Raw genomic sequence first — 23,292 nt, 5'->3', positions numbered from 1 at the left:
GGTCCGTGGGTTCGAGGAGGGCCCCCATCACCGCCATCTCCCGCCATGAGGCCCCGGACCTACAGCTCCCACCGTGCCACGCGCGCGGCGCGCGGCGATGACGCACTCCACCTGTCGACTCCCGGGCGATGACGCCCCCGGGTGACATGGCGGCTGTGCGGGAGCGGCGGTGAAGGTGAGCCCCGGGCGGGGCCGGGCCGGGCCGGGCCGAGCTGAGCTGAGCTGAGGGGACCTGGCAGCTGCTTCAGGCTGGGCCAATCTCTCTGAGAGTCGCCTCCGGAGCAGCAGGGATAGGGACAGGGACAAGGGCAGGGACGGGTGAGTGTCCGACCCTCTGGGGCAGGGTCTTGAGGGGGCGCGAGGCGGGCATGAGGAGGACACTTCCCGCCCTTTTCGCCCGCCCCTGAGGGCTGAGGGGGAGGCGGCGGCGTCCGTCCCGAGCGTCAAGCCAACACATCCTCCGGGCGCCGGTATGGTGGGGAGCCAGAGCATCCCTGGAGCACACTGGGATGGCGGGGGAACAGAGCCTGGGGCATTCTCCGGGCACTGGGATGGCGGTGGAACAGAGCCTGGGGCATTCTCCGGGCACCGGGATGGCGGGGGAGCAGAGCCCTGGATGGAGCTCGGTAGCCTGTGGCCCTCATCCGTGGTCACTCTGCCACAGGGGCGGAGACCGGCTGGTCTCGGCATCGCTGAAGGAGCTGCGGCACGGAGTGCGGCCGGGGCGAGGGAGAAGGCAGGGAAAACTGCTGCTATTTGTCTTCGAGAGGGCCTCAAGCTGGCCATGCCTGACTTGTGAAAACGTAACTCATCCTGAAAGTAAGTGGAGGATGGGGAGGAGTGATCACTGCGAGCGATCGCTGTTTATTCGAAGGGAGAAGGAAAGAGTTTTGAGTTTTTTTCCGATACATGAGTTGTATAAAGCGGAGCAATTTCTTTGTGGAAGAAAGAGGATAGTTTTTAGAATGTATATTTGTTTAGTTCTTGTAAATATGCTCGGTTGGATCACAGAACCACAGAATGGTTTGGGTTGGAAGGGACCTTAAAGATTATCCAGTTCCACCCCCTGCCATGGGCAGGGACACCTTCTGCCAGACCGGGTGGATCAAGTCCAGTCCAACCTGGCCTTGGACACTTCCAGGGATGGGGCAGCCACAGCTTCTCTGTGAAACCTGTTCCAGGGCCTCCCCAGCCTCACAGGGAAGAACTTCTTCCCACTATCCCATCTAACCCTGCTCTCTGTAAGTCGAAAGCCATTCCCCCTTGTGCTGTCACTACACTCCCTTGGATAGCTGTTGACACTTGGTGACACTGGTCTTTACTGGATGTTTCCCTGTAGCGCAATGTCCCTGTTGTTTACTCGTTCCAACTCAATAGTTGCAGTGAAGAAGGATAAAAGACACATGGCTGAGGTAAATGCTTCTCCACTTAAACATTTTGTCACTGCAAAGAAGAAAATCAATGGTATCTTTGAACAGTTGGCTGCGTACATCAACGAGAGCTCCTTGTTCCTGGAAGGTAAGCTGAGTTCTTGAACTGTGAGTGTGTAACAGTGCTCTGCCCATGTACGATTTCCCCAAAAACACACACCAAACCCCCTCAGTGAGTGAAACGGCACTGCTAAATCTGTGTTTATTTATACATGCGTGTCCATTTATGCGTTTGTAAGAAAAACTGAAATTTTTTTTTTTGAATTTGGGTGGAGTTCAGGCTCATATTTTGAAGATGAGAAGCTCATGCATGTTAAGAAACTGAGCTAATTAGGGAGCTATGCTTGGTTTTTATGTTTGGGAGATTTTTAATTAATTACACAGCCCCAATAGCTTTTTTTTGCCTGTAATCCTTTCATTCTTGCCTGAACACATCATTGCTACTGACGTGTAACATACACCAGTAATTGGCTTTAACAGCTTAAGGCACAGACAGATTTTATCTCTAGGGGTGCTGAACTGTTGGCAGTGTTGGCTGTTCTGTTCAAGGCAGTCCCAAGAATGGGAATGGTTATTAGATACACAAAAGAGGCCAGTTGATAAATGCTGTTGTAGAATTGCTTCAGGGTGTCATTGCCTTTGTCAGGATCACCCACGTGAGCTGTGGGACACAGATAAATGTTCAGTCCTGTATGTTGCCACCACGGAGAGGGGTTTCACCCAGGACTGGCCCAGATGGCTTCTGGCATTCAGAGACATGATCTATTTTGATTTTAGAAACACACAAGAATGTAGAGCTTGATCCTGTCACCACAGAGGAGCAGGTACTGGAAGTCAAAAGCTACCTCTCAAAAGTCAGTGGTATTAGTGAAGTGTTGGCAAGACGACATATGAAAGTTGCTTTTTTTGGGAGGTGAGTCACGTGCTTGTGTTGCCTATGCTCCCCACTCAGTAAAGCATTTGAGTATTGTAGCCAGTAAAAAATATTTATAGAAACACTAGTGCTTTAGCTTTTGCTTGTAATGTGCATGTCCCTGATACAGGTGCTCTTGTAAATTGGAAACAAATATTGCATCATGTAATTCTTCAATTTGAAGAATTCTTAAAATAGGGAAATAGAAAAGTCTTTTTGCAGGCTGCCTCTGGCACCTAATTGTTAATGGCTCTGATACAGCTTGGCTTTAGAGAACTTGCTTTTGTAATATCAAAATGAGAACACCTGGGTCTTGGAAGCCTGAAACACCATCCTTAATCTGACTGCAGGACAAGCAATGGGAAGAGCACTGTGATAAATGCCATGCTGTGGGACAAAGTTCTTCCTTCAGGAATTGGACACACTACTAATTGCTTCTTGCGTGTGGAAGGGACAGATGGACATGAGGCTTTCCTGCTGACCGAAGGCTCAGAGGAAAAGAAGAGTGTTAAGGTACAATTTCCTTAAGCATAAGGTTAAGGATAAGAGCTCTTCAGAAATGTCAGAAAAGGGAAGAAACAAGAAAATTAAATTTCACAGTTAAGGATTTTAATCATTAAAGGAGCGGAGATGAAGAGTGAGTCTTTGTTAGATGTAGGAAGTAAGGAATGAAGCAAGTTGCAGGATGGGGACTTGTTCATTTTATGAAAGAGATGATATGTTGTATTTATTAGCGATAGCAGAGTGCAGTGACTCAGGAAGTTCTGAGCTTTGTATGACTGACAGAATCACAGACTTCCTGATAATTCCTCAATAGCCTTTTCTGACAAGAAAAGTCTCTCATAAACTCTCACCAGCAGTTGCCTTTTTACTAGGACGCTCAAGAAGGTTTTATGTGGAAAACCTTCCAGAGAGGAAATAATTTGGACTTTGGCTTTATCTTAAATTGTCTCTGGACAACCTTGAAGGGAGGATAATTGTGTTAGTGGTTCTTGGCATACAGGAAATGTTATTTCCATCTTTTCATAGACAGTAAACCAGCTGGCTCATGCCCTTCATCAGGATGAAGATCTGAATGCTGGCAGCCTAGTCAGTGTAATGTGGCCCAATTCCAAATGTTCTCTCTTAAAGGATGACCTGGTGCTGATGGACAGGTGAGAAATAGCTTTCTTTCCTTTCCTGCTTATCACAGACTAATTACGGAAATGTTTTCAAATATATATTTAACAAACCTCAAGGAAATTGACCCTTTTCTAATCTAAGACAGTGACCAAAGTCCCTTACTGTAATTAACAGTGTGATTTTCTTGGTCATTACTTCCTTTTAGCCTATACTCTGTCACCTCAGGGCAGTGTAGCTCAGACATGGGAAGTTAATGCTCTGAAAAGCTCTTAATAACTTTTTAAATTCTGTTTTTGCTGTATTCACAGCACAGTAATATCTCATTTCTCTTTATTGCTAGCCCTGGAATTGATGTAACCACAGAACTGGACAGCTGGATTGACAAATTCTGTCTCGATGCTGACGTATTTGTCCTGGTGGCAAATTCTGAATCAACATTGATGCAAACTGTATGTGCAAGTCCACTTGTTCAATAAATTTGGCTAAATGTTAAAAATATTTGACATATTAATGTAAAGGGATTTTGTTTCATTTTCCTTAGGAGAAGCAGTTCTTTCACAAGGTGAATGAACGTCTATCTCGACCCAATATATTTATTTTAAATAACCGTTGGGATGCCTCTGCCTCTGAACCAGAATATATGGAAGAGGTTTGTGATGCGTTTAAATGACTTCTCTTTGCATGGATATTATGGAGTCTGTTTTGACTCTGGTCCTTGGGGATACAATCAGTGCTATGTGTGATTGTTTTACAGGTTGGATTTTTATCACCTTAGGGTAGAGACTAGAGGGAGCATAGACTAGTGATGAGGATACAGCTCTTGAAATTTCTGAGCAGGAAATCAAGAGTCTCACAGGGGCCCTTTGAAGTTAGATCACTTTAGATAACCTCTGGAAAATTCCATAAAATAGGACATCTTTTTTTAATGCTTTTTTGGTAGCTTAGACCAGCAGAGGGCATCTGGGTGCCTGGTCTAATCTTTAAAAGATGGAAAAAGTGGACTTAACTGCATGTATTTATCCTGGTTATCCCTCAGGTGCGCCGGCAGCACATGGAGCGGTGTACCAGTTTCCTGGTGGATGAGCTCGGTGTGGTGGATCGAGCCCAGGCAGGGGATCGAATTTTCTTTGTGTCTGCAAAAGAAGTGCTGAATGCCAGGATTCAGAGGGCTCAAGGAATGCCAGAAGGAGGTGAGGAAAGCTAGCAGAAACTTTCCATTTACTTATAGAGAAGAAAATAGAGAATATCTTGTTTCAAAAAATGTATAAAATTAGGGTAGGCCAAATTATTAATAAGGCAATCAAAACAGAAGGGGTGATTTAGCAGCACTTTTGCACTGGCTTCAGTGTAAAGCAGGAGCATTCCTGATGTCCAACATCTGATTGCTTTCTCAAAATTTAAATGATTGTTTTGTGCGTTCCTTCTCTCAGGTGGAGCATTGGCAGATGGATTTCAAGTAAGAATGCTTGAGTTTCAAAGCTTCGAGAGAAGGTTTGAGGTGAGCATTATGTGTGCTGACCTTCTGGTTAGATTTTACTCCTGAAAGACTGGCACTTGCGGGGACTCATTTTAGAAATAGATCATACAGGAAGAAGTTGTGTTAGTGTGCTCCTGCCTGCTGCTAATCTTGGGCTGCCTTTTGTATACAGGAATGTATCTCACAGTCAGCAGTAAAAACAAAATTTGAGCAGCATACGGTGAGAGCTAAGCAGATTGCGGAAGATGTTCGTCTCATCATGGACTCTGTGCATGTTGCTGCCCAGGAACAGCGGTGAGAGCTGATGTGTGGTGCTGAAGTTTGTATTCTGGGAGAGCTGTAAGGGAACACGAGCATTTGAAATGCAAAACAGAATACAGTGTGTTTGGGAGCAGAAAGGACACGTACTGGTGGTCTTCCTTCTAGTGAATTATGGAAGTATTGGGAAAAGGACCTTTTTTTTTGTCCTGTGCCATGATTGTGTAATGTGTTGCAGATATTGACATGTTTTGTTACTGGGCAGGAAACTCTGTCTTATTTCTGGAATTCAAATATATTTATAGATGAAAAATGCATTTATCTGGCATATTGATAGACAGGGGTTTTTTTCACCAGAGTTTACTGTCTGGAAATGCGAGAGGAACGACAGGATCGTCTAGGTTTTATTGACAAACAGCTGGAGCTCCTTACTCAGGACTACAAGCGGAAAATCAAACAAATCACAGAAGAGGTGGAGAGGCAGGTAAGGAGGAGTGTCTGCAGAAAAGTGGATTGTCTGAAACAGCTACCAGCATGGTGAGGAAAATGTGCAGTGCTGACAAAGCTTTGAAGTACTAGAAATGTGGGAATTACAGATGGGAAGAGGAGAAATGCTTTCAGAAGCTATTTTCTCTCTTGTGCTGTTTCTCTAGGTGTCAAATGCAATGGCAGAAGAAATCAGACGGCTCTCAGTGTTGGTAGATGAATACCAAGCAGACTTCCATCCATCTCAAGTAGTTCTTAAAGTGTACAAGAGTGTAAGTGATGTTTGCTTAAGCAATTTAAGAGACCTGTTTTAGCTCTGAGTGATGCCAGCTCATTGCGATGTTTAACTATCTTCCAACTAGGATATGAGCTAAAGCTTTAATTTTTTTAATAATCTCAGTAATAAATTGATACACATTATATATCACTTTATATAGATTGAAGAGAACTTCTCCTGAACTAAAGAGTCCATGTGAGGTTTTTTTGATTTGCCTTTTCATCCCCTTAACTGAAAAATGGGTGGAAGTATGAAATTAATGTTATAACACTGGGCAGACAGATTATGTGCTCCTGTTCTGTGAGGGTCTTTTTAACTAGGAAGCTCCAGCACCTTCAGCCTGCATCTTAGCCATACTTATTTAATCTTAATAACTTTTCTTTGTTTGTCAGGAGCTGCATAAACACATCGAGGAGGGCCTGGGCCGTAACATGTCAGATCGTTGCTCCAGTGCAATCACAACTTCCCTGCAGACAATGCAGCAAGAAATGATAGGTCAGTTCCACAGGCAATATTGCCCTTCTTCTTCCCTTGAATTGCAATGCAAAATAACTAGGTAGATGTTCTGAGTTTCTCATTAATCCAATGGCTGATGCGCAGCTGGCACCATCTTAGTTTCCATCTTGATGAGTCATGCTGTTGTGCAGAGGACTGGTTCTGAGTCTGATTTCCTAAGGAATATGTACAGTCGCAGCATAATCCTCATGATAGAGAGGAACTGTGGCTTTGGAAATTTGAGAGATTCTCACACCAAATCCTAATGAAATACAAATGACTAGTAACTAGGTGCCTGTCTAAATATTGGATTTAACGGGACTATGGTGCCTAAAGACTTGTAGAACTGGGTTTCAGATTTTGTTTTCCAAGGTCTTGCTAATCTGTAAACTTCACCAGCTATCTGTGAGGATTTTGGAGGGTCCTTGGAAAGATTTCCTTCTGAGTTGATCTGAAGAACCAAGAATTGAATTGCAATTGATGATGTATCTCTTACTTTGCAATATGCTTGCTTACGAAATTAAACATACTAAGGAAACTAACTGTGGAGGATGAAACTAGCCATAAGCACCCTGATTATGGAATACAAGACCAGTTAATTCTTGTGAACTCAACAAATGTTTTTGCATGGTTTTGTTTTCTGTGTAGATGGTTTAAAGCCCCTCCTCCCAGTCTCTGTGCGGGGCCAGATAGACATGTTAATTCCCCGTCAGTGCTTCATGCTCAGCTATGATCTGAACTGTGACAAGCTTTGTGCCGACTTCCAGGAGGACATAGAATTCCATTTCTCTCTTGGATGGACAATGCTGGTGAACAGATTTTTGGGACCAAAGAATGGTCGTCGGGCCTTGATGGGCTATAATGACCAGGTAGTATACCTCATTGAGTGGTTGGGATAGATATTCGTTATTTCAGTGGCTGCTGAAGGGGGAAGAGCAATAGTTCGCCTCTTCTTATTCTCTCCTTTGGTTTTGTTTTGCTCCTGCTTTTCTAATTAGGTTCAGCGCCCTTTAACACCAGCAAATCCCAGTCTGCCTCCTTTGCCTCAGGGCTCTATGACCCAGGAAGAGCTCATGGTGTCCATGGTGACTGGACTGGCCTCTTTAACATCCCGAACTTCCATGGGGATCATCGTGGTTGGTGGTGTGGTATGTGTGCATTCTAGGCAGCATTTTTAAAACTTAAGTTGGAGCACTGATGTAAAAAGCACTTGCACTGCTGAATCCTGTAGATATTTGCTATTCACGGATAGTGACCTATTTTCTCCTTTGATCTTCGATTTGAGTATAAACAGTGAGCTGATTTTGCAATGCTTTGTGCACCATTGTTGGGAGTGAGCATCAGTCCAAGATTATGATTGTGTAATTTGTTTTTCGTTGTGCTTCTTTAGGTCTGGAAGGCTGTGGGTTGGAGACTGATTGCTCTCTCTTTTGGCCTTTATGGGCTGCTCTATGTGTACGAGCGCCTCACCTGGACCACCAAAGCGAAGGAGAGAGCTTTCAAGCGGCAGTTTGTGGAGTACGCTGGGGAGAAACTGCAGCTCATCGTCAGCTACACAGGCTCAAACTGCAGCCACCAAGTCCAGCAGTGAGTTCCATGTATTCAGCTAACACCTTATGGAAATTCTGTTGTTTCAGGTTTTTTTTGATGCTATTCCTTGTTAAAAAAGATAACTTCATGCTGAATTCCAGATTTAAAAAAAATGTAATGACACGTTTTAAAATAATATTGCTCTTATTTTGAATATGTAGTGTTTGGGTGCTGTTATGCATTAATCTTAATGTACTTCCATGTCTCAAAACAAAATGCTCTGACATATTCTTGGGCAGAAGTGGGAAGATGAATGTCTGAGTCACAATACCATCATCCCTATACATCAAAGGGATTTATTCCTTGAATGTGCTGCTTGATCTTACTTTCCATCATATTGAACTCTTGTTTCATAGAGAGCTTGCTGGAACATTTGCTCATTTGTGTCAGCAAGTGGATGTCACACGGGAGAATCTTGAGCAAGAAATTTCTGCCATGAATAAAAAAATTGAAGTTTTGGATTCACTGCAGAGCAAAGCAAAACTGCTCAGGTGAGATTTGATTATTCCATACAATTGTTTTTCATGTGATTGCCCCAGGATGTTCATATGAGCTGTAGTTCATCCTATCTTTGTCATAGCACTTGATGTGCAGACGTCAGCACTTTTCCCTACCAAGTCATGTTCTCTTTCACTAGGTACTTCCCCATGGACTGTTCACAGTCATTTAAAGCTTCTGTCTCACAAAGCACCTTTTTCTTCCTGTTTTTTATTTGTTTGGCATTACCAGTTCCTTTGCATTTATCAAAACATAACAGTCTTCCACTCCTACAAACTCCTTCAGGCCCTTATAAAATTATGCAAAAAGTCTTGCTTTCGCCTTTCTACCAAGTTGTCTGCTGCTTTCTTTACCCTGCAAAGGCTGTTGGGAAGACTTTTTCAAACATTCCTTACCTACACAGTAAGACCAATGTGAAGTTGTGTCCAAGATCTCTGTTTGAACCTCAAAGCTTAGGGACTGACAGCAGGCAAGCATTCTTGATCTGCAAGGAATGGCAGTAGCCTTTTGGAATGAACCTCTGGCACTCTGTGCCTTGCCGTGTACTCTGTTTAGTTGCGCTTCTTCCTGACTGGCTTGAGAAGAGCTGTTTCATTCACTTAACAAAACTTCCTGTCCTTGCAGGAACAAAGCAGGTTGGCTTGACAGCGAGCTCAACATGTTCACACATCAGTACCTGCAGCAAAGCAGATAGTGTGGGAAGAAGAGAAAAACAACAGTTTCCCTTCAGTGCTCTCTTAATTACTGCAGAGAATATGGTGGGTGATGGAATTCCCTAAAGGGAATGAGCAAGAGCCTATTGCTGTGTTTCCAGTTGCTGTGTGAACAGTAGGATTCTGCTTCCCTGTTCTGTGTCCCACCTCTAAACACTAGTTGTTAATAACTCTTCTTTTTCCTTGTGAGACCAGGCTACTTCGGGAGGAGAGTGTGCTTTATACATTTACAGGAGGCTTTTACTGCACTTCATTTTGCTTTAAACAAATTTAAAGCAATCAAGCAAATGTTTATTAGGTTAAAAGTTATTCTGACACATCTTTATGGAGTCATTTGTTTTACTTCATAAAGACAGAACTTTTGACTTCCAAGCCCCAGGTTGGTTTACGTGTGACAAGCAGCTGTTTGACTAAATACAGATCCTGTGCACGCAGACATGATGGTGGTTTCACAAAGCATTTATAGCCCACACAGGCCTGTCTCCTAGGTTAATATTCCGTTATTCTAGAACATAACAGGGAATCACAATGTCCCTTCATAAAAAGGTTTATTGCTCTCAGTGTGCTTAAACCTGTGAACAAAACCCAGTTCTCTTCCGGAGCAAGAGGGATTAAGATTTTGCTTTGGTAAGCTTAGTGAGTTTGAAGTTAGTTTCTTTCTCTTAAGAGCTGTTTAATAACACAGTCTGGCCCATTTCCTGTCATGGACAAATAGTTTGCAAAGACAGAACTAGTTCCTGTGAAGGAGATAGTGCTGATAATTTGGCAGCTTGTTGAGGAAGGAAACTAGGAAAGAGAAGCCAGTTGACACAACGTAACGTACTGCATTATGAGCTTAGTTGATGAATGTGGGTTTTCTTTGGAAAAGCACAGCTGTGTTCCTGGAAGCAGGCCTGTGGAATTCCATTACCACTATTTGGCCGCAAGAACAGCATGTGGATTACACGCTGTAAGAGATTTTGCTTCATGTAGAGTTCCCACAGGATGTTACGGTCTGGGCAGCAATAGGATTTCATATGTTTCTCTTCTGTTAAAAGTATCAGAACATGCTGTCAAGTACAGCTCCTCTGGGGTGGGGGCAGTTGTGGCGCTTGTAGTTCATGCCAGGGCAAGAATGGGTTAAAGCAACTTAGTTTTTTTGAAGACATTCTTTATTTGCAAATACATGAAATTAATTGTTGAGTTTTGCCCTGATGCAGTTTTGAATTTGGAATATACTTGGGAATTGTAAGGACTTGAGTCTCTTCCTGTTGGAATTGATAGAGAAGAAATTCTCACTGATTTTAGGAGGAGTAGGATTAAGTTCCTCTATTGCAAGCTTCTTTTCCTCTTTGTGAGTCAGTATTTTGCCTTGTGTTGGTTATAATCTTTCTGTTGCCTTCAAAATGTCTGAGGAATCCAGAATCAGATCCTGTAGTTCTGAGATTAGTGACAACCTAAATCTCTTCAGCATCACACACATAGAATATGGGCTGTCTTCGAGCAGGTCCCAGCTGAATTCAGAACTACTGAGCAGTGGGGTGCTTTCTTATTGACAAAGAGACTTTTCCCTTGAAAATGGCTTTAGGATTTCTCATTCATGCTCAGGTGTGAATATATGTGCCTGTGACAAGTCCCATGTTTTTCATATCATGGGAGTTCCAGAAAGAAACGGCCTGATACTTGAGGGAGTAAAAATAGTGAAATGTCAATAAGTACTTCTTAGGTAAGGCTGTTGTGAGATTTGCAGAAAGACTTGAAGTATCTTGATTGTGTAGGAGCTGGCGGTGAGGCTCTTACGTCTTCAGAATGCAGAAAGGAGACAAACCTTTCCCTTCCAGTAGACAGCTTTGACTCCAACTCAAACTGAAAAGCTGTTTTCATCAGAAGTTTTGACCTTGATTGGGTTCCTCAGGCAGCCACCAGGATGTGAATATAGATTTGATCAAATCTGAAAATGAGCAAGAAAGAAATTTGAGTCCTTGCTTCTGGAAGTGTGTACTCTGGGCTTGTAGTGAAGTATATTGGAGTAAGTGGAATCATCTACTCTTACTCTGCTGCAGGTCTTAGTTAAATAAATTTGAATCTTTAGTCTCTCAAGCTGTAACATACACAGTTATAATAAGCTATGTTCTGTTCTACTGAGTTAAAATATTAAGCACATCCCTAATACACAAGGATATCATCAATTTCAGGTCAAGGCAGAGGATGATGTACTACTGCTCAGCAGCTCATGACTACTTGAAATGCTGACCTTGCTTTTGAAGAGGTAGTGTTAGCATCTCTTCAGTGGACCTTAAAGGAGAAATCTGATAAATGAGCTGATCTTTAAGCCAGTGTCTTATCTGTGAAGGGAAAAGAGATTTATTGGTTCTTAGAACCCAGGATCTTGCTGCTGTGTGTGTGTGTCTGACCCTGCTCAGGCCCTAGTGCTGTTGGCATTCTCACTGCAGAGCTGAAACCTAACCTACAGAACAGGGGAAAGAACCACTTGAACTTTTTCAGAAGCAAAGCTGCTAAGATGTGTGGGTAAGGATGTGTAACCCTTGTCCCTGGAAGCCCAACTGATCGAGAATCAAACTTTCAACAGACAGGCTTACAAGCTGGATTCCTCTGAAACAAATTATAGCTGTACTTCTTTAACTGAGAGTGGTGGAGCACTATCACGAGGAGTTTGTTCTCTTCTGATTTTCATAAAGAATGCTGTACTAATCCTTAAAACAGGTAATTCCAATACCGGTCTTCCCCAAACTCCCATTAAAGAAGGTCAGCTAAATGCACTTTTATCTTATAGCTGCTACTTACTTTTCCTGTTGCATTATGTTGATGGAGCTCTTCAAAATACTCTTACCAGTGAGTTTTCTCTCTGCTGTATTTAAGGTGATAAATTTGCATGAGTTAGTCCTGTAACAGTGCTGTAAACAATGGAAACAAAAATAAAAATGAATTGGAAAAACGCTTCTCCTGATGTGTCCTGCATGTTGTGATACAATCTTCCAGTGTAAGTATATTAGCTGACGTCAGTACATACAGCTTTGCTGCTTTGTGGTACTGAATTGCATGTTTGACACTAGCGACCTTTTTCTGTTGTTCTTACTTTGAAAATTGACCAAGAGACCAATGATACGGACTTGTTTGATAGAAAGTTTTAGTTGCACCAAAATTGTCAGTATTGAATCAATGATTTCTTGAGAATATTTTAGGAAGTAATAGTGAGCAACTACTGAGTTGGTGGCCTGAAACTGTGGTGGGTCAGTATCCTCAGCTGGTAAGTTACATCGGGCGTATTAGAAAAGGGCAGATTTCCCGTGACAAGTTTTCAAAACAGCTCCCTTTGGGCTATAGGGGTACTGGGGGTACGTGGCCCTACCGACACGGAGCGCTGGGGGCAGGGTCCTGCCAGTTCTCTGTCCCGAGTGGCTCCCCCCGCCTCCTGCAGCCCGCGGCCGGGCCGGGCCGGGCCCCGCGCATGCCGGGAGCCGCGGGGCGGGACCGCCTGCTCCAACGGCCGCGCCGGGGCCGCGGGGGGGAATCCCGGCGGCGGCTGGAGCGCGGCGGGCATCCCCCGGCTCCCGGAGCGGCGCGGGCATCCCCCGGCTCCCGGCGAGAGCGGTGGGGGCGGTGCAGGTGGGCCGGGAAACGCGGGGCCGGCGCGGGGACTTTGAACGCCACGGCCCCGGAGCCGTAGGGCCTGGCGAGGCTCATGGGCTCCCCGCACTGCGAGGAAGGGTAGGGTTCACCGTTCTCTGCCGGCTGCCGGACCGGCCTCTTGGAGAGGAAAGGGGAATTTTACAGTGCTCGGGCTCTCTCCCCTTCCTCGTGGCCATGGGAGGATCGAACCAGCGCGTCTGTGCAGAAGCAGCGCGGAGTGTTGAACAACTTCCTCGCAGGGAGGAGAGTTCTCAGCTCCCGAGACAGCCATTGTTTATCTCTAACCGCGGGAGGCGAAGCTCCTTTTCACAAAGGTTTCAAATTAGAGCAGTTTAGTAAACCTGAGCCCCCGGGGTTGAGCATGAAGGACTTGTAGATTATGCCAAGCATGGACCTCATCTGGTAAAACCCTTCCAGAAAGTCCCTTGACTGATGTTATTTTTAGAGTATTTGCTTTCTGATGAGCAAGAAATGAGAAGATGCTCTATTAGCTTTGTCCTGTGAAGGCTGTGAGAACTACTGGGGTTTTTTCTAATTATCTCTAGTTTAGTGCCTCAAGACTGATATTTCTATTTTCTGTTCTGTAGTGCACCTCTCCCTTATTTTTTGTAACAAAGAGGTATGTTGTAGTTTGTTGATTGTTAGCGCTGCTCTCGATTCCTCCCACTGCTGTTGTACCACATGTGCATTGGATTCCTCATGTCTAGTTGCCAAGGTAGCAGACACAAAGACAAATCAGATGAGTTTTGCAGAAGGTTTTGGGGATCCTTTGGAACAAAAGGTCCCAGAGAAACGCATAGTTTTCTTGAGAACATAATTTATCAGTCTAGTCAAAAGCAATGTGGGAGTTTGGGTTTAGGGTTTGCTGCTGTCTTATTTAAAAATCCACTTTCTGCAAATTTAGAGGAGCTTGTGATGTTGTAAAGATGTTGAACAGTGTGACAGCCTTTCAGTCAAGCTACGCTTCATTCATTTTCTGTTTATTAACTCCTTTTCACTCCCCTTTTCTAATAAAAGGGCATCCCTTTGTGAGATTTAATTTAATTCATTCGTGGGATTGGGATTGCCTGAACTGTAGTCCTGAGTCATAGTTGAGCCTTTTGGAGCCTTCCTGCCTGGGCAACATGGAGGACAGTTTTGACTAAGTATTTCTTCTGGATATAGCCGATACATTCATATTAATATTTTGAACTTACGAGCATCCTAGTGTTATCACAATATAATTTTCAATGCTTGAAAAGAACATTACAGCAGAATTGCATAACTATGTCCTAAATAACAGCTTCTGAACCAAATGTCTCTTATTTAGCTTTTTGATGTGAATTTTTCGTGTTTACTGTTTCCTTTGTCAGTGTTTCTTGTCTCTGTTAAATCAGCTCCCAGTTTCTGAGTGCAAAATATTTGACTGTATATCCAAGGGGAGAGAAACATCTAGTGTTGCTGGTTCTGAGCATAAGGAGTTTTGAGACTGGCTGATTTCTCAGGAGCAAGAATCAACATTTCAACAGCTGTAAGTAATTTTTAGGAAAAGTCCTCTGAAAATGGTTTCACCTTTGTCTGCTTCTTCACTTAATGTGGTGAATTTATGTAGTTCACTCTTCCTCTAGTTTTACATTAAAATGTTTTTGTAGGATGGACTTAGAGCTCCTGAAGAGGCTGCGCCAGACCAACCAGGACCTTCTACAAATGCTCAGAATGAAGCAGGAGGAGATCAGAAAAGGACTTCCCAGCAGGCAACTCCTTCCAGCATCCCTTCATAGCAGCACAGCTGCTGACAGATGTGTCCCCTTGCCCAGGAGAGGGGTATGTGTGGTGTCTGTGCTAGAAATTCAGGGAAGCAAATGGGCCTCATATGACAGATAGCAGCTCTGCCTATGGTGTGGTTTGGTCAAGGAGACATATGGACATAAAAGAGCTCTTAGAAAGAGGAATGGGGAATATGGAGTCTATTAGAAAAGTAGCTGCCCTTTGGTGATTGTTTATCCTGTGGTCTCAATCTGATCTCCTGGCCAAGGGTTTGGAGATCAGTTCCTGCCTAAGAAAGGCAAGTTTCTTCATTGAAGATAGGAATGAACGTTGTGGAACAAAATCCTTTTGTTTCTTCTAAGCACAAGGGCTGAAAGTTCAGTGGTTCCTCAAACTGGGAAAAGCTGCATTTAGCTGGAAGTGGATCTCTTTCTTACCCTCTCCAAAACATAAGGATTTTTCTTTTTCCTCTGCAGGAATTTGAAGGAGTGAACAGACTAGAATGAGAGGTTGATTTAGTGAGTGAAATGTTCTTATGAAAGGTATTTGTAGCCTGACTGATGCTATGTATTGAGAGAGTCTCTGTCCTTACAGAAGGAAAATCAGGTCAATGCAGTGAAGTCTACAGCTGACCCCAGAATAATGGTGTCTGTGGAACCCAGAGCTGGCCCAGTCCTCAGTTCATCTCTTAAACACAGCAGCAGTGACAGAGGGGTACAGCAACAACAAGCGAAGACAGAGGAAGGAGTGGGTTTCAATTCCAGATTTCCTGGGAAAGAGAAGAATGTTACGCCAGTGTCTGCAATCATTATGTGTGGCAGAGAAATCTCCAGAGCGCATGGGGATGGCCATGCTCGAGGAAGTCCAGAGAAAGAATCCTTCTTCCTGGGACGGGGAGAGAACAGAAGACAGTCCACTCTGATGCATGGTCCCCATGAGAAAAGTCATCCGGAGCCATCACTGAGCAGAGTGCAAAATAAAGAGACCAGTGAGCAGCATGTGGTCATCAGAGAGCCCCGTATCCCTAAATCAGTCTTGCTGACATCTCGGTCCAAAGAGTTGAAGGTAAATGTTAAACAAATGCTTTTCTTATTTTCCTAAGCCAACAGAATGATGAGGAGAAAGGGCCAGGAGAATGTTACCTGCCCTGTTCCCACTGTGTAAGTTGGAAGTTGGAGTCAGAACTGTTCTCAGCTATAGCAGCCAGGGGCTGTTTGCAGTTTGTTCAGGCCCTGCTTTCCTTAGCCAGTGAACTGAAAGACTGGAAATCCGTAATACTTCACTGTGAGGTTCCCTGTCTCTTGCATATGTCATCCACATGCTGAGGGAGAACAGGCAGGTGCAGTGCTGCTGTTGCACAGTTTGTTTCCATAGGTGGAAGGGCAGGCCCTGGCTGTGATCATCCTCCAAGGCAGCGCAGGTTGCCTGATCTCTGGGGATGTGCGACGCAGCTCAGCATTTTGTTTAAAGCTCTGAAAAATCCTGCCTTATGTGGGGAAGTCCCCTGCCTCCTCTTTCTGTTGTATTTATTGAGAAGATAAAAGGGCTGATGAGCAAATTACTGGTAGAAGCATAGATAGAATCCAGTCTCAAACTAAGCCACAGCTGCCTCATCTGAACAGCTGCCAGTTGTCTCCTCAGCTGTAGCTTTGAATGTCCTGCCAGATGATTAGGAAGTCTTTATGAATTGTTTTCTTTCAGAAGGAAGCTCGTCATGTGACTTTTCAGCCTGACCCTGAAGAAGATGCCGTACCTGTGAGCAGCTGGTCTGCCCGTCCTTTCCTGGGCTATGACTGGATTGCAGGTGAATCCTAACTCTGAAGCAAAGCTTTCAGTGTGATGTGGTGATATTAAGAGTTAAAACACAGTTTATGATCCTTTTGAGGTGTGGTGGAACTGCTGTCCTAGGATCAACGGAGCAGGTCCCAGCAAAAGGCCTGCAGCTTTGTCAGAGGCCCCTCTCCAGACCAGAGGTGACCTGTGCTTACCTGCAGTGGTGAAGTAGCAGCGGTATGGGAATCCAGGCAGCAAATGGCAAAGCCAAGTGGGGTCAGAAGGGATACCAAATACATGGAATGAATGAATGCAATAAGGGACCCAAACCACACAGTAAATCTCTGGCTTGACATGATGTTCTGCCCTTCTCATTATCATTATTTTGTTTTGACTGTTTCTTCTGAGGCTTGCTTTGGTACTTTCCCAAATTTTGTAAATCATTGAACTTCTCTCTTTCCTTGGTGTTCTCAGGGCTCCTTGATACAAAGTCTTCAGTAACAGAAAAATCTGAGCAATACTTTGCTGAGCTGCAGGAGTTCCGACAGGCCAACAGAGAAACCTGTATTCATCAGCAGCACCTGGAGTAAGTGGCAATGGGGAAGGGCTGAAGCAGCAATGTTCAATCCCTTAGTAATCCCTGTAGTAATAAGAACAATAGTCTGATTGGAGCAGGACATTGCAAGCGTGGCTTTGAGGGCCTTTATTTACCTCCCAGTCATGTGTGCTTGGAAAAAGCAGTGCTGTTCAGAGGGCCAGCCCCTCTGTTACTAACTGATTTTCTTGTGCATTTCTTTAGACCCAAGGCTCTGGATTGCACAGGTCCTGAACAAGAACTGGATTTGATAACTGGTTCCCATAAGTGTAAGATCATATTTTTTCCTAATGCAATTTCTGTGAATAAACAACTGAGCAGTCTTTACCTGTCATCCTGAGCACCGCATCGTGCAAGACAAGCAAGAATGTATTATTTTCAGCTGCAGCTTTTCAACCAGATTCAACTTCCTACTCCAAAGATGGTTGAGTCTTCTAGGGATCCTCTCTCGGTGTTATTTTAATTTGTCAGGGTTTCTTGTAATTGGATAATGTTCTGTTTTTAAATTAAAGAGGCTGAAGTTTTGTTCTTGCTTTTTAGGAACTTACTTGGGGACAGGAAATGTATAAGATATTTCAGGAAAAGCAGCTCTTTTTATAGAATGCAGGTGTGGCACTGTGGTAGAACACAGCTTTTTTGACTGGGTTCAGGGACCTTGTGACAAACAAGAACTACAATGAAGGTTTGTTGCTCCGTGCAGGTGTTTACTGTTACAGATTAAACCAGCGCCTCTTCACCATCCCCGTGGATTCAGAATCTGCCTGCCCTGTGTGTAAGATCCCACATACCCACCAGCCCCCGGGGACACTGGAAGAGCCAACTTATGTCAGGTAAATAAGAATTATTGCTTTGTAATATGCAGAACTCAAGGAAACAGTAGGGAAGAAAAAGCTGATCAGGTGAAGGAGAAAAGAGCATCATAACCGCTCTGTAGAAGGTTGCTTTTTTCAAGGCAGAGGTATCTCTTGCTTAAAAACTCTTTACTGATCTTTTCTATAAGCAGAAACAGTCTTGTAATCAATGAGAAATGCAGGTTTTGTCTGAATTTGGTCCAGAATGTGAATGTACATGTAAAATATCTACTGTCCTAATCCAGAACTTGTTCACTTGGTTCACTTTGGGGTTAGATCCTTGGATTCTGAATGGGAAGGCATGCAGAGATTCCCTGTGCCTTGGCAGAGGTGTAGGCAGTTACTTTCCTTGTGTGGTTCCAGGGTCAGCATCCCCAGATCCGCCCTTTTGCCAGCCTACAAGTACAAAGCCCATCGCAGGAGGAGCTTTGAGCCGGCAGACAATCTAGCACTGCCTTCGGTAAGTTGCTGTCTTCCTGTTGATGGCGTGGCCCAGGCTGGGCCTTGCTTTGTAGCAAGAAGGAACGAGAATCTGGGACTCCCCTGGCAGTTTCTACTAAAATTTTTGAAATGCGTCAGTGAGATAGCCAGAACATCCTTTGGTGTGTTCTGAGTTTGTGCCTTTGTGTGAGTGGCATAAAGTGTATGACATTTCCAGTGCTTTACACTGCACAGAAGAGAATGCCATGTGGAGCTGTATCCTTCTGGGGCAGATTTGGCTGACTTGTTTCAGGCATTGGCTTCTCAACACGATGAACCATAGCTAAGAGTGCCTGTGTTTGTTTCCACAGATGTTAAGGAGTCTGAAAGGCAAGTGTCCATGAAGTATTCACAAAATCAGTAGTGGCAAGGGTGGATTTAAAACTGCTATTGTGTTGCTGGTTCTGTATTCCAGCCAGTAGTCAATGCTGCAGGCAGTGTTGCTAATCTAACCTAGCCCAGGCCTAGAGATTTCCAGGGAAGAGGTGGGAGGAAGCTTAGTTTTGAGGTTTAGGGAACTGGATGAGTCAGTTGAGACAGGTTCAGAGAGGTCGGGTGCTTGAGTTCACAAAGCGGGAGATCAGTTTAGAAAGGTGGAAGAGGGGACAACAGTGTAATTCTCCTTTATTTGAGATTTCATTTATTTCCTGTTAGTCATATAAAACTCCTCAAAAAATAATAAATTAATTACTCACTTAAACCTCCCTTTGCAGAAGTTAGTTCTAAATAATAACAGGCCACAATAGATAAAAGAGGGTAAAGCATTCCCATCTTTTTTCACAGCATTGCCTGGCTGGCTGGGAAAATATGGTCCCTTCCAGCAACCCCCTGCTCAGCAGTTTGGATCTGCGAGCCTCACTGGAAGAGAAGCCTTCTCCCTATCCTTGCCTGGTAAGAACAGCCTCCAGAGTGCCAGGAGATGCTGGGAATTGCACAGATTGAAATTGTGGCCCCATCTCTAAAGGGTGTGATGATTATTGAAAGCTGAGCAAATGAAAATGCCTGGAAGAGTATTTCCTTATCTCCTTGTCACTACTGGGAAATGTTTTCCTTCTGCTGACTGGTGTGCACAGAGACAAAAAAGCAAATGGAGCTGAATAACAGGCAAAAGCCTGTTCAGCTCGCTAGTCTTCATCAAAATGGGAAAAGTCACTTTGGCATTCTTTGATTAATATCCTCTTTATTTGGATTCCAGGACTTAGTGTCCAGAATGTCAGGAGAAGCCAGAACTGATAAGTTTCTGCATCTGCCTCACTTGGCACACCTGAGGTTTAGCAGAGCAAACCGGGACACCAGAGAGCAGCTCTCAGTTCAGACGCCACTCCCTCAACACTCTGGACTATTGACTTGATTGCTCTGGGGAAGGGATGGGCACAGCACGTGGAAACAACTCAGAAACAAAGCAGTTTGGATAAAAATAAATCTTTGGACAGATTTTCCCCAATTTTCATAGTCATGCGCATATGTGAGCAACCAATATACAGATCTGAGTTTGTACAGTCCACTATGTTCACTTTGTGGTTTTTTTGCCATTTACAGCTACTTCTGAGCGGCTGCATGAGCTGTCCCAGCTAGGGCTGGATAAAGGCATGTATCCAGGATCAGTAATGCATCTGCACCTCAACTGAGTAACCAGCAGTTTAGCATTAACTCTGAATGCCAGGGTGAGGAATTGGCCTGTGAAGGGCCTGGCTCAGTGGAGTGACACAAATATGTTTATTTCCAAATAAAACATGACATGTAATTTTCTAGTGCCTTAAACTTGAGTTCCTCAATAATTCAGTAAAAATTTTAAAAATACAGTTTATTCTCAGTGCAATGTGTGTAGCTACAGAGTTTATTACATCAGAGTAACTTTGAATGTGAAAAAACATGTTTAAGTAAAATGAGATTTTATTAGTCAATGAGCTAGATAATGCCTTAAAATGTTTGCAAATTTTGCTTGCCTCTGCTTTTCCAAGTTTTCTGGAGATAAACCAAATAAGCATTTTAGAATTTTTAAATTGTACCAAACCAAAAATACTTCACATAGTGTGATTTGTTTGAACTTTATAGACTGATCTTATTTTCCCTGTCTGAAAACAATAAAACGGATGTTTTATTTTGCTTTGAATTTTCTGAAACAGAAATTCCTGCCTCGCACATATTTCTGGGAGCTAACTTGAGAGAATGAATTTGGTTTGTGCAGCTTCTTGGCATTCACTGTTACTTGTATATCAAATACGTTATTTATTAAATCAAATGCATGAATAGACTTTTTTAGACAAGGACAGGAATATTGCAAGTTTATGAAATCTTAATGTAAGACTTGGAATGAAAAATGAAAAGCATTACTTTTAGCTTGACTTTAGCTGTGGGTTATGTATCTGTAGGGTAAAGTGAGTGATTTTGGTCACATAATTTCCATTATTGGAAATACTAATTTTAAAATAAACTAATCCAGTGACTATAGAACACCAGGTGCCAAATATTATACCAAACAGGGCAAATTCAACATTTTTACTCCCTTGCCTTCAAACCCAAAACATAAGACATCATAAACCTTTCCTTAATTTATCCTGAAATAAATTACAGCAAGCCTGTTCCACTCTATAAACAGAGAAAAGTTAATGCTATAGATTCAGTCAGTAACCTACATTAGACCTCTCTGGTGGATGCAGGTTGGAACAAATGTAAAATTCAAAGTGTCTCTTGATAGATGGGAATACATTCAGTCTTTCACGCTTGTGAAAACATCGGAGGTCTGATTATGACTCTTTCTCCACTAGAAACAGGTGAAAGAAATTGGTGATGCTGCCCCTGCTCACTGAAGTTTGTCTCTTTTTGTGTTGGTTCTGGCCTGTGTGGTCCTGCCTTCATTTGCAAGCTCAAACAGACTGAAAATGCTCCTGTTTGTGGAGCCTCTCTTTTAAATTCATGTCCCCTCCCCACCTCTCCACTGCATGGCATCTGGAGTAGTGCAAGTCCAGACCTGCCCAGGTGGCCTTTCAGCCACGTGCTGTGAGGAGCATTTTGAGTGTGGATACAGGAATGTTTTGCACTGTAATAACAAGGTTTTGCGCAGTGGCTTTGTCCTGCAGCATGTTACACAGTCCCGGATAACACACACACCCTTCCATGCAGGAGAGCGGACTGAGATGTCACTGGGGGGTACATTGTAAAGGAACACACCTACTTACCGCTTGAAAACTTGCATTTCAGCCACTGTTAAAGCTGCTTCTGCACTTGGACAGTGGACTCTGTGCTGGAGCCAGTGCTGGGATCTACATTTCCAGGGAAAACAGAGGATGGGGGTGGTGTGTGTGGGTTGTCAGGATTGTGGATTAGCAACACACAAATGTTTTGAGGCCAAGGGTTTCCTAAGCCTCAAAATAATACAAACACTGGACTTGATTGTGTAGGCACAGAATTCTGGGATAGCTTGTCTGCTATTCCTGGCGGTAGGCTTGACCTGGATTTGTATTTTTTACCATTTCTAGCACTTAGGAACAATGCTGGTTTAGTCTCGGCAGCTGTTTATCCTGTTAATGGCTGGCTCTGTGTGTGCTCATGTCAGTTCTCTTCTGTCTGATATTTTGGTGGTAAAGCTGGTGGTTTAGTTCCTCTTTCTGACTGTATTGCATGTATATAATACTGATTCATGAGATGGGAAATCCAGCTTTGCTTAATTAGACAAATTAGATGCAGTAAATGATGCATTTGTGATTGGTTTGAACAGAGCAATGTAGTTCGGCTGTTAAAACACAGCTCCCACCTACTTCTCAGTACCAGTGTTAGATGGCCTTTTGTGTTTGTTCCCCTTCTCTTGTTAAGGTAGTTTTTGTGATGTCTCAGGATCAGGTGTTTCTTGCTGTCAGTACATTGTAAGAATTAATATCAAGAGTTTTGAATGAATGTAGTGCTGATTTATGTGTTCTGTTTTGTTATCAGCACATCAAGCAGTGACTGTCCCCAGAAATCCCAGGTGAAACAGCTGCATGTGGCTTGAACTTGCTTTTTGAATCATTTGCAAACTTTGATTTTGGGGGCTTTCACCTCTTTGGAACTTGTGTTTTCAAAGCCCATAAGAATTTGTTTTCAGAGTTTCTTAAATTTGAAAACACAAGAGAAGTTCTATTCCTTCTCTTTGGAGTCAAGCCCCTCAATTTCACCAGCTCCCCGGATAATGGCTGACCAAAAGTAAGGACTTGTTTTTCTCCCTTCTGTTAGTTTCTGCAGAGCAAAACTTCCAGGAGGAGGAAAACAACACCTGAAATTGTTAGGGCTGAGATGCTCAGCTAGTCAAAGAAAATAAATTTTACAGTCTTTGGAAAAACTGCATACTGAAAATCTTCCCATTTGATTCTTTCACAAAAATTATTTAATATTTCCCAAGTTTCTTTTGTTCATTTCATTCTTTGTCCGCAAAGGAAAGCTCATCTGGCTTCTGTTATTAGTTAAGCTTTAAAACTCAGCTTTTACATGAGGCAAACCAGAGTATCAAGAAAGGGTATGAGTTACCCAAAAGGTCTGTGGCACTGTGGGGAACTAATAAGTCCCACTTCTGTGTTTCAACCACCTGGACAGGTCTTCCCCAAACTTTTTTATTTTCAATTGGGGTTAAAATGTACAGAATTGGAACTCTTGGTGCTTTTTCAAATTGCTTTACCAAGAGCTTTTTCTATGGAAAATGACCATGTGTAACTATACCACTCTTCCAGAAGCTGTAGTCAAAATTACAGAAAGTACAGACATGGTGTGATCTCTCATCTAAGGTCATTTCTCTCTCCCTCCCTCTCCCTCTCTGTCTCTCCCAGCCTGTGGGCACAGTAATTCTGTGATATGGTTTTGGTTTCTTTCATGGAAGCCACAGTTTTCTTGAGTTCTCTGAGTTCACTGTCAGCTCTTCTCATTTTTCAGTCTGACTCAAGATGTACTTTAGTTTTGAAGCTACTATGGGGTAGTAAAAGACATTTTAT

At 43.4% G+C, this 23,292-nt stretch overlaps 2 protein-coding genes across 3 annotated transcripts; both read left to right on the top strand.

The window, feature by feature from the left end:
• Positions 1–79: 79 nt before the first annotated feature.
• MFN2 (mitofusin 2) lies at positions 80–12,199 on the top strand. Of its 2 annotated transcripts, none has more exons than XM_048326133.1 (19): positions 80–175; positions 665–819; positions 1,340–1,518; positions 2,208–2,343; positions 2,694–2,856; positions 3,373–3,497; positions 3,806–3,914; positions 4,007–4,114; positions 4,502–4,655; positions 4,896–4,963; positions 5,115–5,236; positions 5,558–5,684; positions 5,854–5,958; positions 6,356–6,458; positions 7,107–7,327; positions 7,457–7,606; positions 7,849–8,045; positions 8,405–8,539; positions 9,171–12,199. In XM_048326133.1, exons 3-19 carry the CDS (start codon positions 1,344–1,346, stop codon positions 9,238–9,240), a joined length of 2,268 nt encoding a protein of 755 aa, XP_048182090.1. In that variant the 5' UTR covers positions 80–175; positions 665–819; positions 1,340–1,343; the 3' UTR covers positions 9,241–12,199. The 2 variants fall into 2 exon arrangements, with proteins under 2 accessions (XP_048182090.1, XP_048182091.1); XM_048326134.1 differs by lacking the exon at positions 80–175 and adding an exon at positions 182–318.
• Positions 12,200–12,871: 672 nt separating this feature from the next.
• Positions 12,872–19,778, top strand: LOC125336961 (migration and invasion inhibitory protein). The gene is made up of 10 exons (XM_048326144.1): positions 12,872–14,399; positions 14,521–14,692; positions 15,230–15,700; positions 16,337–16,439; positions 16,883–16,994; positions 17,208–17,272; positions 17,704–17,833; positions 18,218–18,314; positions 19,118–19,225; positions 19,530–19,778. The coding sequence occupies exons 2-10, from the start codon at positions 14,522–14,524 to the stop codon at positions 19,683–19,685; spliced, it is 1,413 nt and encodes a 470-aa protein (XP_048182101.1). The 5' UTR covers positions 12,872–14,399; position 14,521; the 3' UTR covers positions 19,686–19,778.
• The last annotated feature ends 3,514 nt before the right edge of the window (positions 19,779–23,292 follow it).

This window comes from Corvus hawaiiensis, chromosome 22 (genome assembly GCF_020740725.1).
Source record: "Corvus hawaiiensis isolate bCorHaw1 chromosome 22, bCorHaw1.pri.cur, whole genome shotgun sequence".
NCBI classification, from domain to species: Eukaryota; Metazoa; Chordata; class Aves; order Passeriformes; family Corvidae; genus Corvus; species Corvus hawaiiensis.
The sequence above is the reverse complement of the archived record's forward strand: the minus strand, read 5'-3'. Positions and strand labels throughout refer to the sequence as shown.